The sequence below is a fragment of the Parastagonospora nodorum genome, assembly GCF_000146915.1.
Source record: "Parastagonospora nodorum SN15 chromosome Unknown scaffold_29, whole genome shotgun sequence".
Lineage (NCBI taxonomy): Eukaryota > Fungi > Ascomycota > Dothideomycetes > Pleosporales > Phaeosphaeriaceae > Parastagonospora > Parastagonospora nodorum.
Window position 1 is genome coordinate 13,234 of NW_001884577.1, and position 22,950 is coordinate 36,183.

General features: G+C 51.5%; 13 protein-coding genes across 13 annotated transcripts; 11 read left to right on the forward strand and 2 right to left on the reverse strand.

Moving 5' to 3' along the window:
• Positions 1–248: 248 nt before the first annotated feature.
• SNOG_13898 (hypothetical protein) lies at positions 249–1,441 on the forward strand (the record flags this gene model as incomplete). Its single annotated transcript, XM_001804047.1, has 3 exons — positions 249–578; positions 632–1,195; positions 1,274–1,441. The coding sequence occupies 3 exons, from the start codon at positions 249–251 to the stop codon at positions 1,439–1,441; spliced, it is 1,062 nt and encodes a 353-aa protein (XP_001804099.1).
• Positions 1,442–2,671: 1,230 nt separating this feature from the next.
• Positions 2,672–3,571, forward strand: SNOG_13899 (hypothetical protein; the record flags this gene model as incomplete). Its single annotated transcript, XM_001804048.1, has 1 exon — positions 2,672–3,571. One exon carries the CDS (start codon positions 2,672–2,674, stop codon positions 3,569–3,571), a length of 900 nt encoding a protein of 299 aa, XP_001804100.1.
• An 833-nt stretch (positions 3,572–4,404) lies between these two features.
• SNOG_13900 (hypothetical protein) lies at positions 4,405–5,561 on the forward strand (the record flags this gene model as incomplete). Its single annotated transcript, XM_001804049.1, has 3 exons — positions 4,405–4,798; positions 4,857–5,255; positions 5,314–5,561. The coding sequence occupies 3 exons, from the start codon at positions 4,405–4,407 to the stop codon at positions 5,559–5,561; spliced, it is 1,041 nt and encodes a 346-aa protein (XP_001804101.1).
• Positions 5,562–5,768: 207 nt separating this feature from the next.
• Positions 5,769–5,931, forward strand: SNOG_13901 (hypothetical protein; the record flags this gene model as incomplete). Its single annotated transcript, XM_001804050.1, is given in 2 exon segments — positions 5,769–5,786; positions 5,806–5,931. The coding sequence occupies 2 exon segments, from the start codon at positions 5,769–5,771 to the stop codon at positions 5,929–5,931; spliced, it is 144 nt and encodes a 47-aa protein (XP_001804102.1).
• Positions 5,932–6,157: 226 nt separating this feature from the next.
• SNOG_13902 (hypothetical protein) lies at positions 6,158–7,112 on the forward strand (the record flags this gene model as incomplete). Its single annotated transcript, XM_001804051.1, has 3 exons — positions 6,158–6,449; positions 6,533–6,952; positions 7,015–7,112. The coding sequence occupies 3 exons, from the start codon at positions 6,158–6,160 to the stop codon at positions 7,110–7,112; spliced, it is 810 nt and encodes a 269-aa protein (XP_001804103.1).
• An 858-nt stretch (positions 7,113–7,970) lies between these two features.
• Positions 7,971–8,106, reverse strand: SNOG_13903 (hypothetical protein; the record flags this gene model as incomplete). Its single annotated transcript, XM_001804052.1, has 2 exons — positions 7,971–8,016; positions 8,048–8,106. The coding sequence occupies 2 exons, from the start codon at positions 8,104–8,106 to the stop codon at positions 7,971–7,973; spliced, it is 105 nt and encodes a 34-aa protein (XP_001804104.1).
• Positions 8,107–9,104: 998 nt separating this feature from the next.
• On the forward strand, positions 9,105–10,120 carry SNOG_13904 (hypothetical protein; the record flags this gene model as incomplete). Its single annotated transcript, XM_001804053.1, has 2 exons — positions 9,105–9,663; positions 9,849–10,120. 2 exons carry the CDS (start codon positions 9,105–9,107, stop codon positions 10,118–10,120), a joined length of 831 nt encoding a protein of 276 aa, XP_001804105.1.
• A 1,275-nt stretch (positions 10,121–11,395) lies between these two features.
• On the forward strand, positions 11,396–12,282 carry SNOG_13905 (hypothetical protein; the record flags this gene model as incomplete). Its single annotated transcript, XM_001804054.1, has 3 exons — positions 11,396–11,818; positions 11,942–11,994; positions 12,078–12,282. 3 exons carry the CDS (start codon positions 11,396–11,398, stop codon positions 12,280–12,282), a joined length of 681 nt encoding a protein of 226 aa, XP_001804106.1.
• Positions 12,283–13,030: 748 nt separating this feature from the next.
• SNOG_13906 (hypothetical protein) lies at positions 13,031–14,209 on the forward strand (the record flags this gene model as incomplete). Its single annotated transcript, XM_001804055.1, has 1 exon — positions 13,031–14,209. One exon carries the CDS (start codon positions 13,031–13,033, stop codon positions 14,207–14,209), a length of 1,179 nt encoding a protein of 392 aa, XP_001804107.1.
• Positions 14,210–14,388: 179 nt separating this feature from the next.
• SNOG_13907 (hypothetical protein) lies at positions 14,389–16,484 on the forward strand (the record flags this gene model as incomplete). The annotated part of the gene is made up of 3 exons (XM_001804056.1): positions 14,389–14,440; positions 14,725–15,513; positions 15,985–16,484. 3 exons carry the CDS (start codon positions 14,389–14,391, stop codon positions 16,482–16,484), a joined length of 1,341 nt encoding a protein of 446 aa, XP_001804108.1.
• A 1,727-nt stretch (positions 16,485–18,211) lies between these two features.
• Positions 18,212–19,318, forward strand: SNOG_13908 (hypothetical protein; the record flags this gene model as incomplete). The annotated part of the gene is made up of 3 exons (XM_001804057.1): positions 18,212–18,538; positions 18,663–18,836; positions 18,884–19,318. The coding sequence occupies 3 exons, from the start codon at positions 18,212–18,214 to the stop codon at positions 19,316–19,318; spliced, it is 936 nt and encodes a 311-aa protein (XP_001804109.1).
• Positions 19,319–20,017: 699 nt separating this feature from the next.
• Positions 20,018–20,870, forward strand: SNOG_13909 (hypothetical protein). Its single transcript, XM_001804058.1, has one exon. The coding sequence runs from the start codon at positions 20,234–20,236 to the stop codon at positions 20,708–20,710; it is 477 nt and encodes a 158-aa protein (XP_001804110.1). The 5' UTR covers positions 20,018–20,233; the 3' UTR covers positions 20,711–20,870.
• Positions 20,871–21,216: 346 nt separating this feature from the next.
• SNOG_13910 (hypothetical protein) lies at positions 21,217–22,227 on the reverse strand (the record flags this gene model as incomplete). The annotated part of the gene is made up of 1 exon (XM_001804059.1): positions 21,217–22,227. The coding sequence occupies one exon, from the start codon at positions 22,225–22,227 to the stop codon at positions 21,217–21,219; it is 1,011 nt and encodes a 336-aa protein (XP_001804111.1).
• Positions 22,228–22,950: the final 723 nt, after the last annotated feature.

The window sequence follows — 22,950 nt, forward strand, 5'->3', positions numbered from 1 at the left end:
GCTGCAAATCAGCACTTTTTCGCCGAAATGTCGATCTACTCCAAGAAAGGAAATATTCTCTAGCCTCTTGTCACAAGCGCCCCGTGAGATACATTTGTAAGACGAGGGGAGATAGTCGCAGCATGAGAAGGATATAAGAAGATGTTGCAAGACAATAGTTCTTTCCATCAACATAAACTATATCCAGCCCTCCTCTACCTTGTCCTGTCTCCTCAGCCTTGACATTTGCATCGCCTTCAGACACGACCATGTCGACACATGCCGCTGTCGCAACAGTAGCACGCAAAGCACCACTTGGTATCATACGAGTACCGACAGTCAAGCCAAGTGGCGAACAAGTACGCGTCCGAGTTGAGTGGACGGCATCAACACCATTGGACTTGCACCAAAACGACGGCGCTCTGCTTGTCAAGCACCCTCAAGTATTGGGCGATGGTAGCGCGGGTACTGTCGTTGAAATCGGACCGGATGTGAAGAGGTTGAAAGCCGGCGACAAGGTCTTTGGCTTTACCTGGAGGACGCAGACCGAGAAGGCACACCAGGAATTTTGCACGGCCGATGAGTGGTTGTTCGCAAAGGTACATCCCCAAATTCTTGCTTGAATGGCGATGTTGTACTTACATTTGTTCAGCTGCCAGAGGACTTCTCACTTGCCGAAGCCGTTACGCTACCGAACAACTTTGTGACCGTCTTCCATACTTTAATCACAGATCTTGGCATTGTAACTCCATGGCCGAAGCCTGACAGCTATGTTCCGAGAGATGCCGACAAAGCCATCCTGGTCTGGGGTGGTTCTTCATCGGTTGGCCAATTTGCAATCCAGGTCCTGAAGTACTACGGCTACATGCATATCCTGGCGACTGCATCGGCCAAGCATCATAAAAAGCTACGGGCTCTGGGCGCAAAGAAGGTGTTTGACTACAACGACGACAATGTCGTTGAGGCGATTATCCGCTCCGGTCACGACGGCAAAATCCCGCTCATCTTCGACTGTATCGGCAGCCAACAGGGTAGCATTGCACCGATTGCGAAAATCGCGAAGGCAGGCTCAAAAGTTGCGATTCTCTTGCCGGTCATCGTCCGCGACTCAAGCGAGACTGAAGATCCAGAGTATGAGATGGACGTCAAAGTCGCGGCGGACTGGTCTGAGGGGGGTGTAGATGCGCGAGGCGTTCGTACACATTTCTACCTCAACGTAAGTGCCGAATCTGTCCCACAATCTTAAACATCCATTTACACATTGCAGAACGAATTCTTTAAATACCACCTACAGCCCGACATTATGCACGCAATGCTCAAAGAAGGCATCGTGGCGCCTCAAAAGCAAAGAATTGTCGAAGGCGCGACGATGCTCGAGCGTGCACAGAACGCGATGAACACGCTGCGGCGGAAGGAGGCGAGTATGGAACGGTTGGTCTGGCGAGTCAGCGATGAGGCATGAGGTGTTGTACAAATCCCACCGGAAGAACTTGCGTGCCCAGCACCGAGGAACTCGGAGGTTGTGCGGGTCGGTGCAATGTCTGTGCAAGGGTAGTCCTTATCGATGTTTACTGAGCGATAGCTTACGGCACTAACTCTATGGCAAGAACATCATCTCTCTCGGGCTTGGTGATGGGTTAAGCGTATCGCCGTTTTCCGGACGTGCCGCTTGCATTCGTGGTACTTTTTCCGCGATTTCATGATCGCAGGCAGACAGTATGAACACCAGGATTCTGCCTTGATCTAGCGTATTGGGAGTTTGATTCGAACATGTTTGCTGAGAGCTGAGCCGTGCATGTTCCGTGCGTAAAAATGTCCGATGCAGCCCTGAAGAGATTGCGGTTTTGAAATCTTGAGCTATTCCAACTTTGGCATGGCCAAGAACGATTCTCGCTATCATCACCCACGCCCTTCAACACCACATGTGCAGACCCATCGATGTATTGCAGATTCTGCACGTCTCCATCGGCCTGCAATGACTATGGCAAGCGCGCGGTCGAAATGACGCATGTCAGCCCCCTGCAATATGAACGATCGGCTCCGCGGTGCTTCTTGTCCTCCATCGCATGATGCCCCAGCGTCTTGAAACCGCCTACCCGTTTCAACCCAGTTCAGCGGGCGCTTCGCTCAGATGAAGCGACTCGCTTATATACCTCCATCACGTTAGCAATCTGCAATTTTGGAAGAAACAACGCCACGATGCATGGGTGCCGCTGTCGCGGGAACGCCCATGCTTAGTCCATCGCCTTGTCCTTCATCGATAACCTTAGTCTGCCCGAGGCCGCACTCTAAGTGGTGGAGTAATGCCCCAAGCATGACAAGAAATCCCACGCCACGTCTGACATCTCGGAAGCGAGGATCCATGAACAATGCATGTGGTCGAGAACATGGAAGAACGATGTTTCGAGGCTGGACTCGTTCGGGAAGCCGTTTCGAATCTTTGATGACAGGGCCCACTGCAAGGCACGGCTGACAATCTTGCGGTCTTCTTATAAGCCATGGCAGGTTTGCCAATATTTACTCATCCAAACGACAGTTTCCATCTCTTCACAGCTCTTTGTGTTCCTCGGGTCTGAGACCTCACATTCGTTCTTTCGACACTCATTCATCTTACATTCTTTGACAGAAGCTAGGCTTCCATACCACTCTCTCAGCACCTCTTGCTCTCAGACACCAACTCAAACCAAGCACAATGAAGTCCTACACCGCTGCCGTCGCCCTTGCTGGCCTCGTCTCCTCCGTCGCCGCCCACGGCTTCATCAAGAGCCCCATTGCTCGTCAGCCAGGTCCCGGCCTCAAGGCTGCTTGTGGTGATCAGGTCTTCAACACCCAGAACTCCGACAAGTACGGTAACGTCCAGGGTTCCATTCAAAATCTCCAGGGCTCTCACCCCGACTGCCGCATCTGGCAGTGCAAGGGTGTTCCCTTTGCGGACGCCGGCGAGATCTTCAGCTACACTCCTGGCCAGAAGATCCCTATCGAGGTTGAGATCCGCGCTCCCCATGACGGTTCCGCCAACATGTCCATCGTCAGCGTCAAGTCCGACAAGGTCATTGGCGAGCCCCTCATCAGCTGGGACAAGTACGCCCTTACCTCAAGCCCCATGTCTCAGCACCCAGACTGGACCAACTTCGAGATTACTATGCCGGATGTCAGCGCCGAGTGCGCCAACGCTGGTGACTGCGTGATTCAGTGGTTCTGGGACGCCCCTACCATCAACCAGACCTACGAGTCTTGCATTGACTTCAAGATGGGTGGTGGCTCCGGTACTTCCCCAGCTCCTGCTCCGGCCTCGTCTGCCCCTCCTGCCGCTTCGTCTGCGCCTGCTTCGTCTGCTGCACCCACCCCCACCAAGCCCACCCCGACTTCCGCTCCTTCCAAGGTCGCTGAGGTCTCTACTCCCTCTCCCGCCGCTGGCTATGGCACTGGCTATGAGACTGGCTCCGGTTCCGGCTCTAGCGCTATGCCCAAGACCTTCACCGTCGCCAGCTTCATTGCGTGGCTCCAGGAGAACGCTGGCACCGAGACTGCCGGCAAGCTACGTCGCATGATCGCTGCTGGGGGTGAGCACGCTCGCGCTTTCCGCGTCTAAGCGATGATGACACGGTGCGGAATTCGGGATGTTAGAGATGCTGTTCGATTCTGTTGTAGATATACACTTCAATGATGCACATACTTTTTATCGCTTTTTGCGATGCGCCTCACATGGTTTTCATTTCATATGTGTTTCGTGTTTCGTTTGCTGTCTGTGCGTCGTGACTGTTCATATTGCGCTTTGATACCAACGTCGAGCGCACAGAAGATGAGTGCTTGATGACATAGTAATGGAGGTGGCGAGCGCATCGCATGTGCTAACCACTCCATGAGTCTTAATCACGAAGGAGTCACATCGCCCAGCAATATGCTTAATTCACAGCAGCATTTTCGAAGTTGGCCACAAAGTAGGGAGAGGAAGTTTCGACATTTCTCAATCTCGAACAGCCATACACTTTGCAGTGGAGTTTGTAGTAAGACTGGACATGGTCGATATTGCATGCGAGGCCCTGAAGACGACGGGGCATCGTCATGACCTCCTGTTTTCTCACTGTCTAGTCGCAAAGCTACGTGGCTAACCTGTGTTACTGTATGAGCTCTGACGCTGAACTGGCGTTACACGACTCACACATGACTGGAGCTGCGCGGGGGGGCTGTTCCCTCAAAACACCAGTGCTTCTGATTGTGACCAACTGTTGGGTGTTGGACCATTGCCTGTTGTGAGCCCCAAGCACAATTTGAGTTCGGGTTATTCGACTCACTGGGTACATAAATAGGCGTGAAAGTATCTGTGTTCTTCTTTCATATACCACACATTGTTGCAATATTGCTTGCGAACCAAATATCTGAGGCTCATTTATCCAGGCGTCCTTACGTCATCTCGATACGAAGATGGACGACAACTCAATCGCGATCGAACATGAGTTCAGAAAGGTAGAGATCGATCTAGGACTCCACATCAGCGATCGTGCCGGCCGAATTCGCTCAGTCAGAGACCTTATAGTAGGCGTATTTTGGATTGTCCAGATGCAAGAAGAGGCAGAATATGGAGACGAGAGGATTCGTTCCGGCTTCACTACAGACGAAAATCTCCTCATGTTCGCATTCGGAAAGTATTCCGAATTCAAGGTGCAAGGCTACAATATTGTTGCTCGGTCCTTCCCGAAAGATTATGATGTACTCAATAATAACGAACCCGGGGAATCGCTCAGTCAAACTTATGGATACTGGTATGAGAATGGCTCAAGGAACGACGACGATATTGTAATCGGTGCAAGTGGTCATTGTTAGTACCGGTTGCGTACGCTGATGTCACACATGAGAGACAACTAAACATCATACAGTCTTGCACTACCTAAGTGTGCTACCAGACCGATTCTTCCAGCCTTTGAAACCCTTTGAAGGTCTTCAGGCTTTGCAAGGTCCCAAAGGCCTCGATATCAAAAGATATAGGACCGTCTTCCAGGAGATTCGTGAGGGCGTCAAAGTACAAACAAGTAATTTCTGGATCGTTGGAACAAAGAAAGGCGACGCGAGCATGTTCTCTTGGGACATCTCTACATCCCTAGCCCACGTCATTGCTTTAAAGAAACGCGATGCAGATGACCAGCTTATACTAAGCTATGATCTGTCCCGAGAAGATTGGAGGATAGCCTGTTTTCGTACATTCTATGTGGTCGGTGAGAGAATGTTGGGGCCATTCAGTTGCAACCCAGCGAACATGCTTGGATCAACGTCTCGATGTAAGTTTGCCAAAGCAATTCTTATACCCGTAACACAATCTTGCTCACTAGCTTCTAGTGGCTAAAACTTTCTGGAAAGAAGCTTGGGACATGGCCAAGAAAGGGAAGAGAGTTGATGATGGTCCGGCCATCGTACCGCTTGAGGTTGATTGTGCACAGGACATGGAGAAAATATACGACCCCGAAGCAGAAAACCGCGGCACAGATGAACTCTTAGTAGAAGTTTGTCGTCTGTTCTGGCGGGCTGCGGATGTATCCATGAGATTCGATCAATCAAATGAGGATCCTGGATTAGCCACAGATTAAATGCCTTTCCTTACCTTCTCTACTTGAATATAGTCTCAGCTTCATGTGTGTTTCTTGTTTCTTTGGTGATTCTATCCGATTTCTCAAATTAGTAAATCTGCATGTCATCTCATACGGGTTTGCTGAGCCGTCTGGATTGATTGATATGCGTTACATTCGTGAACCTCCGTGTAACATTAGGATCCATAGAAACTAAATACACTCAACATGGCACACAAAACCTCGGTACGTATGACTGCAATAGTCCCCTGTTGCAGACCGTTTTCCAGTATTGGGCCCACGTAGTCTTACTGGCCGCCAGTTTATCTGCCGGCAGCATATTGCACACATCATCCCGCAAATGGCTCAGCCCTACCCGACGCATGGCTGAGTCAGTATGCCAAGAGGTGAGTGTTCGAGCACGTTACTCCAAAGAGCTATGACGTCGCGGCGGAAGAGATGTATAAACGTCAAGTTTCGTTTTCGGAAACCTCTTTCTTGCAACCTTCTATTACTAAAAGCCTCATTAGCAATAAACGCCATACTATAATCTAAACGTCGAAAGCATCATGACTGATATTCTCGACCAGGTGCAGGTCCCGAGTAGCTTCTTAGAAATGGAGATTAGAAAAGGGGAAGATCTCGACTCTTGCAACTTCTGGATCATTCTGAATGTTCCCCCAAATCTTCGAAACGTTGATGGGGCCGACCTCAAATGCATGGGTTACACTTCTTCGAAGTCCCACTATGAACGCATGAAAGCTGCGAATCTCTTACATGTTCTGGATTTGCGAAGTTTTGTGATTCCACCAGACAGATTTGTGGAAGAAATAAAGGCCATCATCGAACATTTCAACAACAACTCCGACTGGTTTGGAGAGTTCGTAAGTGACAACAAGGATGTTACAAGTATGATCGGATACAGTACACACTGTAAGTCATACGAGTCGAGCCCAATCACCTTCTGCACTTAAAAGCTAATATTCGGAAAGTGCAAACCCTCATCTGGTCTCTGTATCCTGAGTTATCGCGGAAGCTGGCCTTTCCCCTCAAGTCCCTGAATAAGGCACCAGAGAGAGGTATCTTCGAGGGTATCTTCGAAAACGACATTGCACACTACAAGGTTGGTGTGCCAAGTGCTACTGACCTTGAAGAGAATAGCGACTTCTGGATTCTTGAGTCGGCAAAGGTTAGAGCGCACAAGCCAGAAGGACTTTATACTGGCAGAGGCTATACTCAGTGCGAAGATCACGCGCGTTGGTTTCTCAAGGAAGGCGATTGCACCATACAGAGCTACAAATTTGGTAAGGGCCACAGGGAAGTGGATCTTCTCAACCGATTCATTGGACAGTGCGCACTTAACCAAGGAATTGGTTGCGGCTGGGGCACACCGGAGCGCACAAGTGCATTTTGTAAGTTTTCGATTATTTGCGTCTGAAAATTTTCTACACGGGCCATCCTGATGAAGCGGCAGTCTATGTATACTACAAGCAGAACCAACCTCGAAGTCAGACCTTGGAAAAGGGTATGCCTTGGCCAGCGCCGGCGCAGAGACCGGAGGAGAATCACTAAATCAATTTACTCAAAGCTCGATGATCCATATACTTCAATTTTACTTGTTATAATTTGACTATTCCTTTCGTCAAATAGATTAGCTCTTGAGACAAGACTCTTGCTCGATCTCGTGTTGTTCGACGACCTCATCTGCCTTTTGCTTGTTCTTTAGTCGATATTCGTTTGATAATAGCTGTCTGTAACAGGAACTGGCTGTCATATAGCATAGCTCGATTGATGTGGAGTAGTCATGGTTGAATGTGTGTTGGAGGATGGAATGTTGAGGCCGATGTGATAGCTCATGTATGAGAGCAATTGAGGTTAAGGAACATGAATTTGAGGTTAGGATTTGGTTATATGCGAGCCGAGTAGAGATCATATACTGCTGAAAAGCCTGTACCTAGCCCCGGCGCGATGAAAGCTCATTTATATTCACTTTGGAGCTGCCACTCACAGCCATTCACCAGGAACACTTTACTCACCATGTAATTGAACAACCAAGCAATGCCGATATCTAGCACGGGAGCTTCTCTCCATCCTACACTGAGAGATGTTTCTGGGTAATCCTCACAAGCCAGGGCCGACGGACGGCGTTCCAAGTCTTCCAAGCTTGGATCTATCATGTCGCTGTTCTATTGGTCATAGAAGAGGGTCCTAGTGCTTTGTGTCATTCCGAAGGAGCAGCGACCGATTCTAGATAGTGGCGCGCTGATGGACTCCGCGCGCCGCTTACGCAGTTAGTTGCTTAGACTTTTTCTACAATCCGTGAAACTAAATCTTGCTCTGAGACGCTCAGCCATGAGAGAACCTTCCCCATCGGGTAGAAACGTTCTATGACATCAGTTACATGGTCTGCTGTTCCTGCCGGACTGAGCCTCACCTAGCCGGTGCAATCATCCTCGCCGCAGAGGGGGACGGCGTACTGGAGTGAAATTCACATCAAATCTACTAACTACTCTTGCTCTCCAATTGGAAGCGTCTTCTGCGATGACAGAAGGTTCGTACCAGCCATTTGGGCAGTGGCGCAGGGTCGGATGGTTTTCTCTATGTGGAATCAGCTGCTGAGCGCCATGTTCCATGCAAACCTGCGAGAGAAAAATTCCGTGGGCAGCTCAATGCTAAGAGGCCGTGGGAGCGTGGATGTCGCAATGTTCAAACGCAGCACGCGCTTCACAGCCTCAACTTCCCCACGCATGCCTCCAACGCACCGAGATCACAAGGCCGAGAATAGGTTCAGCCTCCCCCGCTGATTGTCGAACGGTGCTTTGTCGAACGGTGCTGTGACTGTTGGAGCGTCATGTGCGTTCGTGGAATATAAGAACGTGGTTCTTCACAAGAGCTGCCTGGTCCATTGACACAAGCGCTTCAAATCTGCCAACGCCGCTTCACAGCATACCAGACCTCAGCCTCTGCGCGACACCCACAGTATTCTTCTTCATCTTCTTGAAACAATACCCTCGGATCCCCAACTTGACCTCAGCACCACTGAATCGATACATGAATCAATCTCCTCGTCAAGCGGGGTCATCGCCCCGTCAAGGCGCATATGCGCACAACATTCCAGCTCTGAATCGTCATAGTGTACCTCTAGCGAATGCCGATGGCCAAAATTCCTTCTCAGACGATGCGATAGGCATGCCCCAAGGCTCGGGAGCCCTGCATGACTCCTTCGACAGCCATTATGGGGCAGCAAACGACTTCAGCCAATCCCCGATACCAAAATATGGCTTCAGCACGCAGAGAAACAACATGAACAATCGACCACCTTCCGAGTCCGACCCTTCATTTGCTACTCAGAGCAGCCAGGGTCTTCTACGTGGCACCGCGAACTATGCGGTAGCATCTAGTCCTTGCGCACTGAACAACGAGATTTCTGTAGCAAATGCTTGCTCCCCTCCCTCTCACTTTCTCCCCCAAGGGCAGAGCACGTTCGGGAGTGCTACTAGCCATCAAACTCACTCCTCGCCGCAACTTCCGTTATCGCTTGACACGCCTTCATACGCACCAAATATGCAGCGCCAGACGAAGTACCAGCCATTCCAGAACCTCTTCTACACCGCTCAACAGGCCAGAGATCATCGAAGACGAGAAACCTTGTTCGGGCGCATGCCTTACCTGCAAGTTGACAACACCATCGAAGACGTTGAAAAGAACCGTACGTTACACGTCGAAGAGATCTTCAATGCAATGACGAGCGGAGAGGTTGCCAGAGACAACAACGGTTCGATTGCCATGAAGCGATGGGTTGGCAATGCTCACTACCCAGGGAACCTGGTAGAGGCATACGCCCACAAGGTCTTCGACTGCCTACTTCAGCAAGCGAGGGAGGGTTTTCGGGGCTGGGAACACAACGATTACGTTGCAGACGAACGCAAAGGTGACGATATAGACCGAGAAGTTGACTGCGCTGGCCGCTTAGCCAACATCATCCAGGCTCTGGAGCAAGAGAAGACAATCTGCGAGGACGTCATGAACTCTGCCTGCCAGATTCGCATGTTCGTCAACGCTCCGCGCGCGTACGCCAACCGCAAGCACCAGAACCGCGTCGGCAATAGTAAGAGGGGCAAGGGTAAGGATGCTACTGATGCCAACCCCCGGCCAATAAAGGCGCCAAGAATAACTGGCAGGCGTACAAGAGCCCGCTCATCAGCTGCGCCTGAGATGTCCACGTCGAGAGACTCGACACCACAGTACCAGCCGGCGACACAGCGCGCACATAATTCGGGGCCGTACTTCAACTCACCACATTCGCAGAGCCTCGCACTGAGTCCCGCGTCTGCCAGCTATACAGCTTCACGATTAGCGCCACTTCACAGACCGACAATGTCGGCATCTCGCCCTTCGTTCACACAACATGCAGCCTCCGCGAACTCGGCACCCACGTCATCGCCGCAGACAGCTTACTCTCCGCAGCCGTTCATACCGCGCATGGCGAGCGAGGCGTCCTTCGCCTCCCCATTAGTAGCTCACGCAAGCTACTCGCCAACTATTACAGCTGGCGACGTGAAGCCGCCGTCGACTCATGACTGGCGTGAGATGGTTGAATTTGACGCAGGTACCGGCGAAAGCTTTGCACAGCATGAAGCGACGATCGATCCCCATATTTCACAATGGGGATTTGCCGAGCACACATCTGGTGACGGACGAAGCGCCAACCTTTTCGAACGAGAACATGGAGGCTATGTAACCCTAGCGCACATTGAGTACGCGAGCCCTGACTGTGTTGCGGCTGACCCATTTTTCCCATATTGGAACGAGGAGAGTGGGATGCAGCAAATGCCCCCGAACAAAGGACAGTCGGAGCATCAGAACAGGGCTTAGATTGTTCGAAGCTGACGGATTGGATGGTCGAGAAGTTTTTGAGTCGATGCATGAGTCTGTTGTCTTGTTTGCCGCAGTCTTTCATGGCTTGGATGTGGTGTGAATTTCGTTGAGCGCCTGGACGGTGCGTCAACTGGTCTCTTTAATTGTATTATTTGCTACACGTTGGTCATAGTAGACGTAAGATACTCATTTGGGTATGTTAGTTCCTGGTCACTCCGCATCTCGGCTCCGTTCCATGGTGGAAGCAGATTTTGGCGCGGTTGGTCGGGCACTTTTATGTTGTTACGATTTAGCAACTGAGTTGGGGCATGCTCTGTTTTCTGGCTGGCTTTCAGCAATAAACAAAGCTTCAAAGCGCAATCGAATCATGTCGATAATGTGAGGTGCACAATGATATCCGCTGCGGATATGATGAGAAGCGACGAAAACACCTCGTGATTTCTCGCGCTAAGGACGTCGCGCTAATTACTAAGCATGCCAAGGCCGTCACAGTGAACCTTTTGCAAGGCTTCCCACTTCCCTTTCTGTACCATCGACTCTCATGATTTGGCGTCACTTTGCCTCTCAAGTCATGGTACTATCCGCGATAGCATGTCGTATTTACTTTCGTAGCTTCCAGTCATTTGACTCAGCGTTCGGCTCCGCCGACAGTTCGGCGGAGCGTAACCCCAAGTCCATAGTTTCGAGCTTCATGCATGCATCGCTCGCATCGCAACCCGGAAACTCTACCGATGCGCCTTGCGAAGCCCCGTATATTCTTACAGCCTGCGTCAGCTGTTCAATATCAGACCCCTAATCTGACGTCCGGGGCGTAAATCTTATCTGACGCATTCTTCCCCTCATCCAATACAGCCGTGCTGCGCCGTAAGCTGTGCCGCATAACACCTGACTGAGCGCATCCATAAAGCAGCGCATCGAACATTTCCACCCACATTTTCTCCAGATTCTACATCACACTGGTTTTATTTAGTTCCAACATGGCTGCCACACGCCCCTTCATTGTCATTGTTCCGGGTGGAGCCCAGAATCCTGCTCATTACGGATATCTGAGCCACCTCCTACTGCTTGCTGGCTATCCGGTGTACTCTGCGCTTCTTCCGTCCGTCGGCACTGAAGGAAAAGTTACCATTGACGACGATGCGGCTTACATCCGTGACCGGATGCTGCTCCCAATACTCGACTATGAGGAGCACGATGTGATTTTGCTCATGCATTCGTATGGCGGCATACCAGGCAGCGCCGCCGCAAACGGGTTAAGTAAGACTGAACGTTCCGCACAAGGCAAGAATACGAGTGTGATTGGTCAAATCTACTTCGCCGCAATCCTAGCCAAGGGTGGTGATGGAGGCAATCTACTGGATCCTCTCGGTGGCCAGTATCCACCACACATTACGCCCGACGTACGTGATTGTATCACAGCCAAAGCAAAGACGACCGAGTACTAAGAAGAAAACCACAGCCCTTATTGAATGTTCTGCGCTGCACTGATCGAATTCGTCCACTTTACCACGACGTACCTGCAGACCTTGCAGAAGCACTCGCGGTGTCTGCCATGGTACAAGGCAAGACCTCGTTTGTAAGTCCAGCTCATGCTTCATCCACACTTTACTAAACATGCTTATAATAGGAATCACCTTGCCCACGAGCAACGTGGGATAGCGATCATTTCAAAGGTAGAGTCGCCTTCGTTCGCACCTTGAAGGACGCATCCATTCCTGTTGATGTTCAGCAGATGATGATCGATGGAACCGGCGTCGAGTGGATTGTCAAGGACATTGAGAGTGGCCATTCTCCCCAAGGCTCTCAACCGGAAAAGCTGACCAGCATCGTGGTGGAGCTGACAAAGGCTTTCCAGGAGCTATGAGTAGACGACTAAATCGCTCACGCGCTTTTGAGTAGGTATTCGCTCTCGGTCGCTGTGCAAATCAATTGAACCCCGCACTGATGACACCACCAATTTCCGTCCTTCAAGTCTTTTTACTTCTCTTCGCCACAAAGCACGTCTCTTTACTACCATTACGGTGTCATCAACTCCAGTCTCCATGCAAGTCCACAACAATGTTGTCTAAAAGTCGCTTCTCAGTACACTTACCTACACTACTCGCATTAATTCTCGCGAGCTTCCCGATATGGTCAAGAATACTTTCGAACTACGGTGTACACACAGCGGCAGAGTAAGGATGGCGCGTGGTTGAGACGAGGTGTATGTTGGGCACTCACAGTGCGAATGTCGCCCGCACGACTCCTTTCACCGCAAGTCTTCCAGGCACATCGACAGACTGCCCAGAGCCATGCCCAGAGTCATCTAAGATACGCTACCAATGTGTGGATGAGAAACATTAGTGTGCATACAATGGCAGATGGCAACGATACCTTTTAGATTCAATAAAACTCTTCCCAATCAGCTTAGAGAGAGAACCCCACTGCGACCAACATCGCAATCGAACGCATCAGCAGCTACTTGGCCAGTTCGATCGAAACACAACTTGCTCAGTCGGACCCGTATCCCAGACATGGACTCCCAATATGGTAGAACGGGCATGCCAGTGCATAGCCTTCCGACTCATGACGCCAACATCACTCGCGCTTTTCCGCCGGACGATTTCGTGCATATGGTTGACGCAAACAGTACGCGGCAGCTTGCTTTCAGCAACGTCAATGACGCGAATGATTGGCTTCATATCAGCCTACCTCCACCAATGACCCCAAACCAAGACACCACCATCAGCTTCGTGGATCTAAACCGTGCATATTTTGTCCGAGAGCTGGTAGATGCGGTGTATGACCTGCGCCTCTGTATGGACGGCCCCAAGATGCGGAATCACTTTCTGCCGCACGGAAATTCTTACTTCAGTAACCTCGAAGTTGAAGCTGCTTGTCATGTCCTTCTGGATCGACTCATCGAGCTTTGCCAAACCGGGTTCCGGGGCCTGCGCAAGTTCAACATGCACACCTTGAAGCGATGCCCTGACGCCGACAAGACTGCCAACTGCTTCACTCGATACACGAATACTTTGAACGCACTCCGAACCTGGAAGTCCATCTGCAAAGGCATGATCGAGGAGGATGCCAAAAAGTGGCAACTTGTCAACGCCCCGTTGGCCATGATAGGCCGTAAGAAGACCGATAAGCGCGGTAATCGACTGAAGAAAGACAAGATTGATAGTCTTGAAGCACGAATGAAAGACGAGAAGTCGCCCGAACTAGACCCGCTTCTAGCTTACAATGCCGCTGCGACACAGATTCGTTGTGTTGAGCACAATGATGCGCAACCCCGTCTCGGCCCGATGGTAGTGGCCCCGATTGAGACGTCCTATGAACCAATTCTAGCACCCGATGCACTTTCTCCCTATATCGTACTTGGAGACACGCTCCCCATGTTTAACAATGTTGGCAACTCCGATGGCTATCACGATGATCACAACCACTTCTTCACAGAAGGCATGGAAGGACCTACGGGCATCACGACGCCTGCTGCTATCCCTCCAATCGCGACTGCCATGAACAATGCGCAGCCACGTGCCAATGATCAGCCTGCAGGTTTTCAGATGGCATACATTGCACCACATGCAGGTGTAGTGCAAATCGCCTATCAGCCTTCTGAAGCTCAGCGCCATGCAACCACACCGGGAGCTGGCAGCAAGCGCTCTCGAGATGAGAATGACAACTCGGCGCTGCGTCCTCGTCAGCATCGAAAGACTACTCAAGATGGCCCGCGTGGAGGTAGCCAATCTTTTGGTAATGTTGAGGAGGTGACTGAAGCCGAAACTGTTCATGTCGATCCCTATTAGGGCGTCTTGACGCGTAGAATAGTTTCGATACAGGTGTTGTCGTATCTTGCGCACAATATCTGTCAGATGCATGCGACCGTCAAGTTGTGAATCTTAGGACAGGAAATACAAATGGCTGCAAGAAGTAAATGCAGGGACTTATACATCGAACACACACCACTATAACGTACCGTCTCAAGATGGTCAAAGCTCAAACTCGCGTTGAACTTCAGCGTGAAAATGATGTCACGTGTAAGCTTCATTTCACGGCCAGGTCGCCGCGATGACCACTGATATTGCGACCTTTCTAGGTATGAAACTCAAGGTAGCCTGGTGAACGCTAGCATGGACCTCCAGCCTGCTTTTCCCACGACCATAAAATCCCTCCCATAACTGACTACTCTGCAGTCATCACCTCAACCTACGCCCCTGACTGGCTCACATACAATTTCTTCCCATTCAAATCAACTCCCAGATCATCGAACACCAGCAGGCGCTTGAACCGATGCCCATGGCACCACCGAACACTGAACCAGTCCAGCAACGCGGCCAGAATGTATCATACCGCTACCAGTTCGACACAAATGGTCGTCCGACTATTCTGAAGTACCAGAGTGACCTCCAGGGCGCTATTGCGCACCTGTACTGTGTCCGCGCTGTTCCGGGATTGGTTCCAGCTACAGACCCGACGATCAACCACATCCAGTCACAGGAAGAGACCTGCGTTGCAGACTTGATGCAGGCTTTCTTCGATGTAAGCAGCGTGAATGACAACCCTGGATCAAAGGTCATTTCGCACTGTACTCTCAGCGAATCTTGTGTATTCTCAGTCGAATACGTGGAAGCTACCTGTCGTCTAGTGCACAGCAGACTCATACTGCGCTGTCGTGATGGTTTCCGTGGACACGAGAGCCGCGATTGGCTCGGCACGCTTCAGTCAGGCGCCCAGCGTAGCTCAATCGAAGAAGATGATATCTCAGGCGATTGCCAGACACGATTTACAAATGTCGTGACATTGCTCCGAAAGTGGAAGTCAGTTTGCAATTCGATCATAGGGTCCGCCTCAGAGATTGAGGGACTGGTCAATGCTCCTGCAACTATGCTGGGCGCCAAACTCAGGTCGAAGCAGGGAAATCTTACTAAGAAGGCGAAGAAAGAGAGGACCGAGAATGCGTTGAAGGTTGCAGAGGATAAAGTAGCTCAGTATACGGCTGAGACCACGAGCGCGCCGAAGTCGACTCAACCCACCGGAGCTCTTCGCGGTCCCGGATCCGCAATCGCCCCGAATGGAGCAGCCCAAATGAATCCTTCACAGGCAGGCGGTAGTATTCGGCCATCGAATCGAGGGCAGAACCGTAGTGGCCCTTCCTCACGTCTACCTAACTCGACAGGACCAGGCGGTTCTACAGTATTCGATTCACGTAGTCGTCATGCCTCGCCTCACCAGACCGGTGGTGCACAAGGTCCACGGCAGCCATCCATACGCACCAACGCGAATGCATACGCTGCATATGGGCCAAACCACCATTTTCCTCGGTACAATCATACGAACAACTATTCGCATGACTTTCATTACCACCTCAATGGGTTTGGTCCGATCGATCCAGCTCTTCTGTCCCCTTCGGTTTTGCCAAGGGGTTCAAGTCCAAACATGGTCGCTGGAAACTCTTCCGGGTCGGCTTTTGGGAATGGTCCGCGCTTTGGAAACGGACGCGATGCCACATACTCGCCATCCATGCCTCCAGGTATAGCGAACGATTCAGGCCGGTCAGACATACTACCTAGCTATGACGCAGGACCATCTCCACTCTCGAACCAAGCCACCCTATCAGACATGGGCACTGACGTTGGACTCATGTACGCAATGGACAGGGTCAAGCAAGGCAGCATCAAATTCAACCGGAACAACTTCGCCGGCTATCAAGATGACTTTTCCGGATTTGGTATTGCATCTACCTATCATCCAGGACGCTCATCTGGGCCATCTTCACAGCTGGACCGCTCAGTCGGTCCGGTCGCACATCCTCTTTCCGGACCTCCAGTGCTGTTAAACGGATCCAAACGCTCTCGTCAGCAGTCGACAGAGCCGGACGAGCAACCTCCTGCGCGCCGTCAGAAGCATGATGGTAACGGTGCTGACTCGCATGACTTTGTCGACGAGGACAACCATGACGCAGAGGATGGTGACGTTGGTGACGACGCGTATGCAGAACATGAAAGCGTCACCACCGATGAGTGGGATAGCTATGACGAAGCTCTGACAGGATTCAATTCCGAGGAGGGGGAGGATCAGTGAAAGGGTGCTACAGGGCGGTTGGCTATGGTGTGGAAATCCTGATGGATTCACAGTACCGCGCTAGAAAGGTATGAGGTCATGTAAATCAGTGTCTTCACAATAACAGCAGAATTTCATGAAATGGTGTGAGTTACGAAGTGACACGTACAATCTTACATGACAGATGCAAGTCGTGATGTACAGCAGCGTCATATGAGTTTAAGCGAAGAGTCTCTGTCCAAGTAGCTAAGAAAGCCACAGTCTGATGTATCTTCGTTGGAAGTCCTCTTGGCCGTCGCTGCTCCAATCTGTAGTTTGTGAAGCTCTTAGAAGCTAGTGCCCGTTGAGTGCTTTTTCTATTCACCTTGTTTTCCATCTTTACAAAGCTCCGTCTGTATAATACCTTTGCAAAGGCAAAAGTAGGACGAGGGAGCAGAGGACTACCCGCCCTTTTCTTAGAGCTGTTAATGCTGCAGCTCTTAATGCAGAGCGCAGCTAACATCGAAATTTCAATGTAATACTAATCCTATGAGACTGAATCAACTGTTATCAGAATTTCCGACTGTTTGAAAAGGTAGTGCTCGTATTCACTCGTGCAAGGCTTGAGGGCGCCGTGCTGGTCCTGCGACGTGTCAAGGCTTGTGACGCGAGCTCTTTGAGAATTCGATATGCCAGTCAGACATCTGCGGGGGCTGATCAACGAAAGTGGCAGTATGCATGGAGATAGCGGCTGTAGCGGGATTCGGACTGTCCGAGTGCTTCAACTCCGACACTCAAGGCAACCACGACCACAACAATCGCAACTGCTTGAAGCACGCGCTTTAAATACACAGTAGTGGAATCGGACCGGAATTCCGCCCCATACCTTCTTTTATAGCCTCACGCTCCCGAAATTCTTCCAACCTCGTAGTCTTCCGTCCGGTTCTGCACTATGGTTACACCAACCCCAACCACTGCTACAGACCCGATAGCGCCAACAGACCCAAACACAAACAAAGATGATCTGCCATCACAAACACTGCATGGCCTCAAACTCGCTACCCTCCTCGGAAGCATCACCCTCGTAACCTTCCTCGCCCTAATCGACACCTCCATCCTCGGCACCGTGTGTCCTCCTCCTCCTTTGTCCCCACCAACTAACAGCCCCAGGCCATACCCGCGATAACCACCGACTTCCACTCCCTGCCCGACGTCGGATGGTACATTGGCGCCTACCAACTCACATCCGCCATCCTGCAACCGCTGTCTGGTAAATTCTACACCTTGTTCCCTACTAAAGTCGTCTATCTGTGTTTCGTTTTCATATTTGAGCTGGGAAGTTTGATATGTGGTGTTGCGCCGAATAGCGCGGCGTTAATCGCAGGACGGGCAATTGCGGGCTTGGGTGTGAGTGGGCTGGTTAATGGAGCGTTGAGTATTTTAGCGAGGAGTGTGGAGAGAGAGAAGAGTCCGTTGTATACGGGGATCTTGATTGGAACGGCGCAGATGGGTGAGTTGCATAAGATTTTGCGACGTAGGAGGGGACTGACGGAGTGCAGGTATTGTGGCTGGGCCGCTGATTGGTGGTGCATTGACTCAACATGCATCGTGGAGATGGTGTAAGTGCCGGGCTGCTTGAACCACACAAGATCGGGAAATTTTGCTAATACTGAGCAGGCTTCTACATCAATCTTCCCACGGGAGGTCTTGCGGCAATCATCTTCGCGCTCAGCAACATCCCAGACGACCCAAAGAAAGAAGCCTTCTCCATGGCACTCGTTCGCAAGGTCATACCCCAACTCGACCTTTTCGGGTTCTTGCTGTTTATCCCAGCAGCCGTCATGATTCTCCTCGCGCTGCAATTTGGCTCCGGAAATACCTTTGCATGGGACAGCGCCACAATTATCGGACTGCTCGTTGGCGGTGTCGTCATGGCGCTTATCTTCATCGCGTGGGAGTGGCACATGGGTGACCTTGCTATGCTGCCAGGTAACTTGATCAAGCAGCGGATCGTCTGGACAAGCGCATGCTTTGCCATGGGCAACATGGTCTGCGTGATTGTGGCAAGCAACTTCCTTCCAACTTACTTCCAGGCCGTACGAGGAGACAGTCCAACAATGAGCGGAGTTCATGTCCTACCAAGCATTCTGTCACAGTTGCTTTGCGTCGTTACGTCGGGCGCGTTGAGTATGTTGGCAAGACTTGGATCGGGTACAGCAGCTAATAGATTCAGTGACGCGGTGGGGATATTACCTACCTTGGGCTTTCGCGAGCGCTGTTGTGATGACTGTCGGCAACGGCCTCATCTCGACGTTCACCCCAACCACGGCTGTCGCGAGATGGATCGGGTATCAAATCCTCCTAGGTGGTGGCCGTGGCTTGGGATTGCAGACGGTAAGCACTTCTCCGGTCGTCTCAATACCAAATCTAATGTCCAGTAGCCCCTGATTGCAATTCAAAACGCCGTCCAGCCATCACAGGTTCCCGTTGGCATGGCGTTCCTCATCTTCCTGCAAAATCTCGGAGCAACTGTAGGCGCGGTCATTGCCAACACCATTCTCGCGCAAACCTTAACCAACAAGATCCCTCAATATGCGCCGTCTGTCGCCCCACAAGCTGCGTTGGAGGCCGGTTCCGATCCCGCTGCCATTCGTCACTTGGTGGATGGTCACGAGAACGAGCTCAACGGCGTCTTGCTGGCATATACCGAGGGTTTGCGAAATATTTTTTACTTACTGGTTGGTATGTCTGCAATTTCGTTTTTCATGAGCTTCGGCATGGGATGGGTAGATGTTAGGAGGAAGAAAGATGTGACGGCGCAAGAGGATGGTGAAGTGCACAGCGGAAAGGTGGAGGTGGAGAAGAACGGCGTCTAACAGGCGTCATGAATTGAAGCTGATACGATAGCTTGCGGGTAAATTGATAGAATGGAAAGGTTTGAAGCTCTCCTCGATTTCTGGAGAACCGTCAACTGTCGTACGTTGGATAAGTGAAGGCGAAAAGTCATTGAATAGATTTCCATGTGGACGGACGCGCTGCCTGAAGATTTCAGAAATCTTGATTGTTGTCTTGAAGTGGAAGTGCATCATCCGGCAATCGCGGACTAGGACATATATCAGTGGAATATTGCGGCCGTATGTACTTGTCAAGAACATGTGTTGCCGTGCACGTTTTGCGCAAGGAAGATGATTCAGCGTGGAGGTGTTCGCTTGCCACTCCTGCATGAAGCGTCCGTGCGCGGCTGCCGTGCTTCCGATCTCCGTTTACCGCACCCATTGTGCGACCTCCATTGATCATTCCAGCCTCACCTCCATCACGCCGCCAACTCGCGCGATCGCGCCATGGCTGAGATCCAGCTAAATGACGGTGTAGGCAAAACGTAGACTATGTACGACGATTGGCTTTGTAAGGCCGAGGACAAGAAGCTACTGTTCTCTAGCCCCCTGGCGTCAACTAGGGGCGCTTAACAGCGTCCCGGCCACGATGAGACACTTGGGGATTCATAACCAGCTGCATCTGGCACTGCACGTCGCAGCGCAGTAAGAACACCCCCGGCAACATCTTAGGCACGACGATAAATCACGACGAAGTGGCCTGATCTTTTTCCTCGCTTCCTTGTCGCCTGTTCCCTTCTTCGCTCTTGGTACCTGAGGCGTCGTTCAATCAACCAACAACCTCCAAACTTTCTTTCGTCACTACTCTTCTGTCGCTGTGCTGGTTCACTGTCACTCTTTTTTTACACATTATCTTTTAATTCACCGAAAACTATTCCATTCGCTTCGCCCGTCAAGATGCATTCGTCAATCCTCGCCAACATTGTCCTCCTGCTGTCCATCCTCGGCTTCGTCGCTGCCTCGGAGATGCCCGCAGCTAAACTCGAAGCCCGCCAAGTCCCCGCGCAACTCTCCATGATGGAAATGTGCCTCGACTACGAAGTCACCGCCAACATGTCGACCATTGGCGCAAACAGCTCGTACCGCACCGTCTTCATGCAAAAGGCCCCCGTCGGCACCATCATCACTGCGCGCATGCTCAACGCAGCCATGGCGAAACTCCCTGCGCTTACCGCCGACCAAATGCTCAACAACGCGTGCACCAACAAGACGGCGATTGCGCTGCAGGAGGCGGAGAGGAACTTTACTCAAGGCATTGTCGCGCAGTACACGACCGAGGGCTTGCCGGTGGGAATCAAGGCTGGCCCGGAAGTCATCCTCATTTGTGCGGCCATTTGTGTCATCTTCTCGATGACCTGGGTGTTTAGTGGATGAGAGGGCATGGAGCATGGGTTGGACGGTGGTGGCAAGAGGATGTCGAGTTGCAGGAGGGGCGCATAGTGGCGACACACGATAGAAGAAGTGGTATACCCAAATATGGCGTTATAGTGAATCCAAGCATCGACGTTGCGTCTGCGCGCCATCATCTTTTCTTTTCTGCGCGTCACCAGCTCCAGCAATAATTCGTGAGGGGCGAACAGTCAATGACGAGGCTTTCGCTGACGTATGTTTGTACAGCATTGAAGACCATTCAGCGATACTTTTCGACTTGTATTTAGTACTCGACAATGCACTAAAGATCTCCAGGTTATTGTGTCGTCGTGTGAAAATCCCGGGGCAATCACTGATTATTGCTCAGCTTGGTCGCGTCCACTGAAAGCTGACATGATCATATACACAGCTCGTATCAAGTCTGAAGCTTGCAAAGTATATCCACGAAGGGAAGTATGTACAAAAGTTTTTGATGACCCGGCATCGTTCCACCCCAGCCTTGACTCTCCCTAAAAGGTGACGACCCCGACACCCGCACTCTTCTCCACAATCCCACACACCCCCACCGCCTCGTCCGCGGTATACTGATAACTCGGCTTCCACGTCCCCTTCTTCGTAATCTGCGTCTCACACCCGGTAAACAGATTCTTCTCCTCCGTCGCAAAACCCTCCTGGTCGCTGTCCAAATTCGTCACCACCGCTTTGGCAACATTTGTGAAGGAGTTGCTCTCTACAAACACCTGCGCGCCCATGCGCGAATTCACGCCCGACACGCCGCCGTTGTAGCACGAGCTGTACACGTGCGCGGTGCCGAAGCGGATCGAAGGGAGCCGGGAGTTCACTTTGTTGAAGGAGTTGTGGTGGTATGTTACATGCAGTTTGCCCGTGTCTTCGGCGGCGTTGGAGTCCGAGTGGCCGATTAGGGAACCTTTCCACTGCACTACCATCAGCGTCGTGTATCTAGAAAGCAAAGGATGAGTCAGAGGGGAAGCACGTACGTGGTCGTGAAACTTATTCCAGGAGAACGTCAGCATATCCGCGCCGTGCTTTGCGTCCAGCAGCCCGTCGTATGTGTCTTTGTCGCCGGTCAGGCCGACGGAGGAGAGGTCACAGTGGTCGACCCACACTTTGGTCGAGGCGTCAATGTCAATCAGGTCCTTGCCCTGGGGCGCGCGGAAGAGCTTCAAGTTCCTGATGATCACATTGCTGACCTTGCGGACTTGGAAGCCGCCATCCGTCAAACCTGAATTCGCGCCAACGCCCAGAACAGATGTGTCGCTGACGAGCTTGACGATGCCGCAGCCAGACAGGTTTCCGGAGATTTTGATCACGCCGCCTGCCTTTGCGGCAGTGGTGAGGGCGGCGCAGGAAGTCACGACGGTGCCGGCGCCGCTTCCGCCTCCTGTTGTGCCTGCCGCGAAACCGACGAGTTCGTCGACTTTGGCAGCGCGCTTTTCTACGGGGGAAGCATATGTAGATGTAGCGGTCAGGGCCGCGAGGGCGACGGTCGTGAAGTGCATGGTCGATGGGAACGCGTCCTAAAATAAAGGATAGACAAGAAGAGAACGTGCCAACTTCGATTCTATCAACTCCACTACCCTCACAAAACAAGATGGCGATAGCCATCTTATACCCACCCTTCTATCCATCTCTACTCCACTCCACCCACCCCCAGCCCGCATCTCCATGACTGCCGATCCCGCAAATTCCTCCGTCTTCATCTACCCAATGCTCTCTCCCAGTCCACCAAACAACAGCAAGTCTTCCGAACGCACAGAATCAAAGGTAACATGTTTTGGGCGATCCCAAGCCAAATCGGTGTTTGATGTACACCCCCGATGTACGCTTTAGGTGTGCAGGTTAATATGGAGAATCGGACCTAAATCGTAACGTGACACATGGGGAGAGTCCACCAATGGAAAATAGTTCCTTGTTCATACTGTGTGCTCTACTGAGGAGAAGCCGCGGTGTCCAAGCAAGTCGCGTTAATATCTGCAGAGTACTTGCGTGTATATATGTGAGAGAGGGGACAGTTAGTGGTGGTGGTTGAGGTCGTGGATACTTGCGCCGGCCCGAATATATGCCGGGCGGGAAGGAACGATGTGCTTCGTTTTCGGTAGCGACGTCGCGCGCAAACCCGGTCCCTGGATGGATGCAGGCACGTGGCGTGGTTCCTTGACCTCAACGACTGCAGATTTCTTACTGACAACGAAAAGCAACTACAGTGCCTGGAGTTATACACG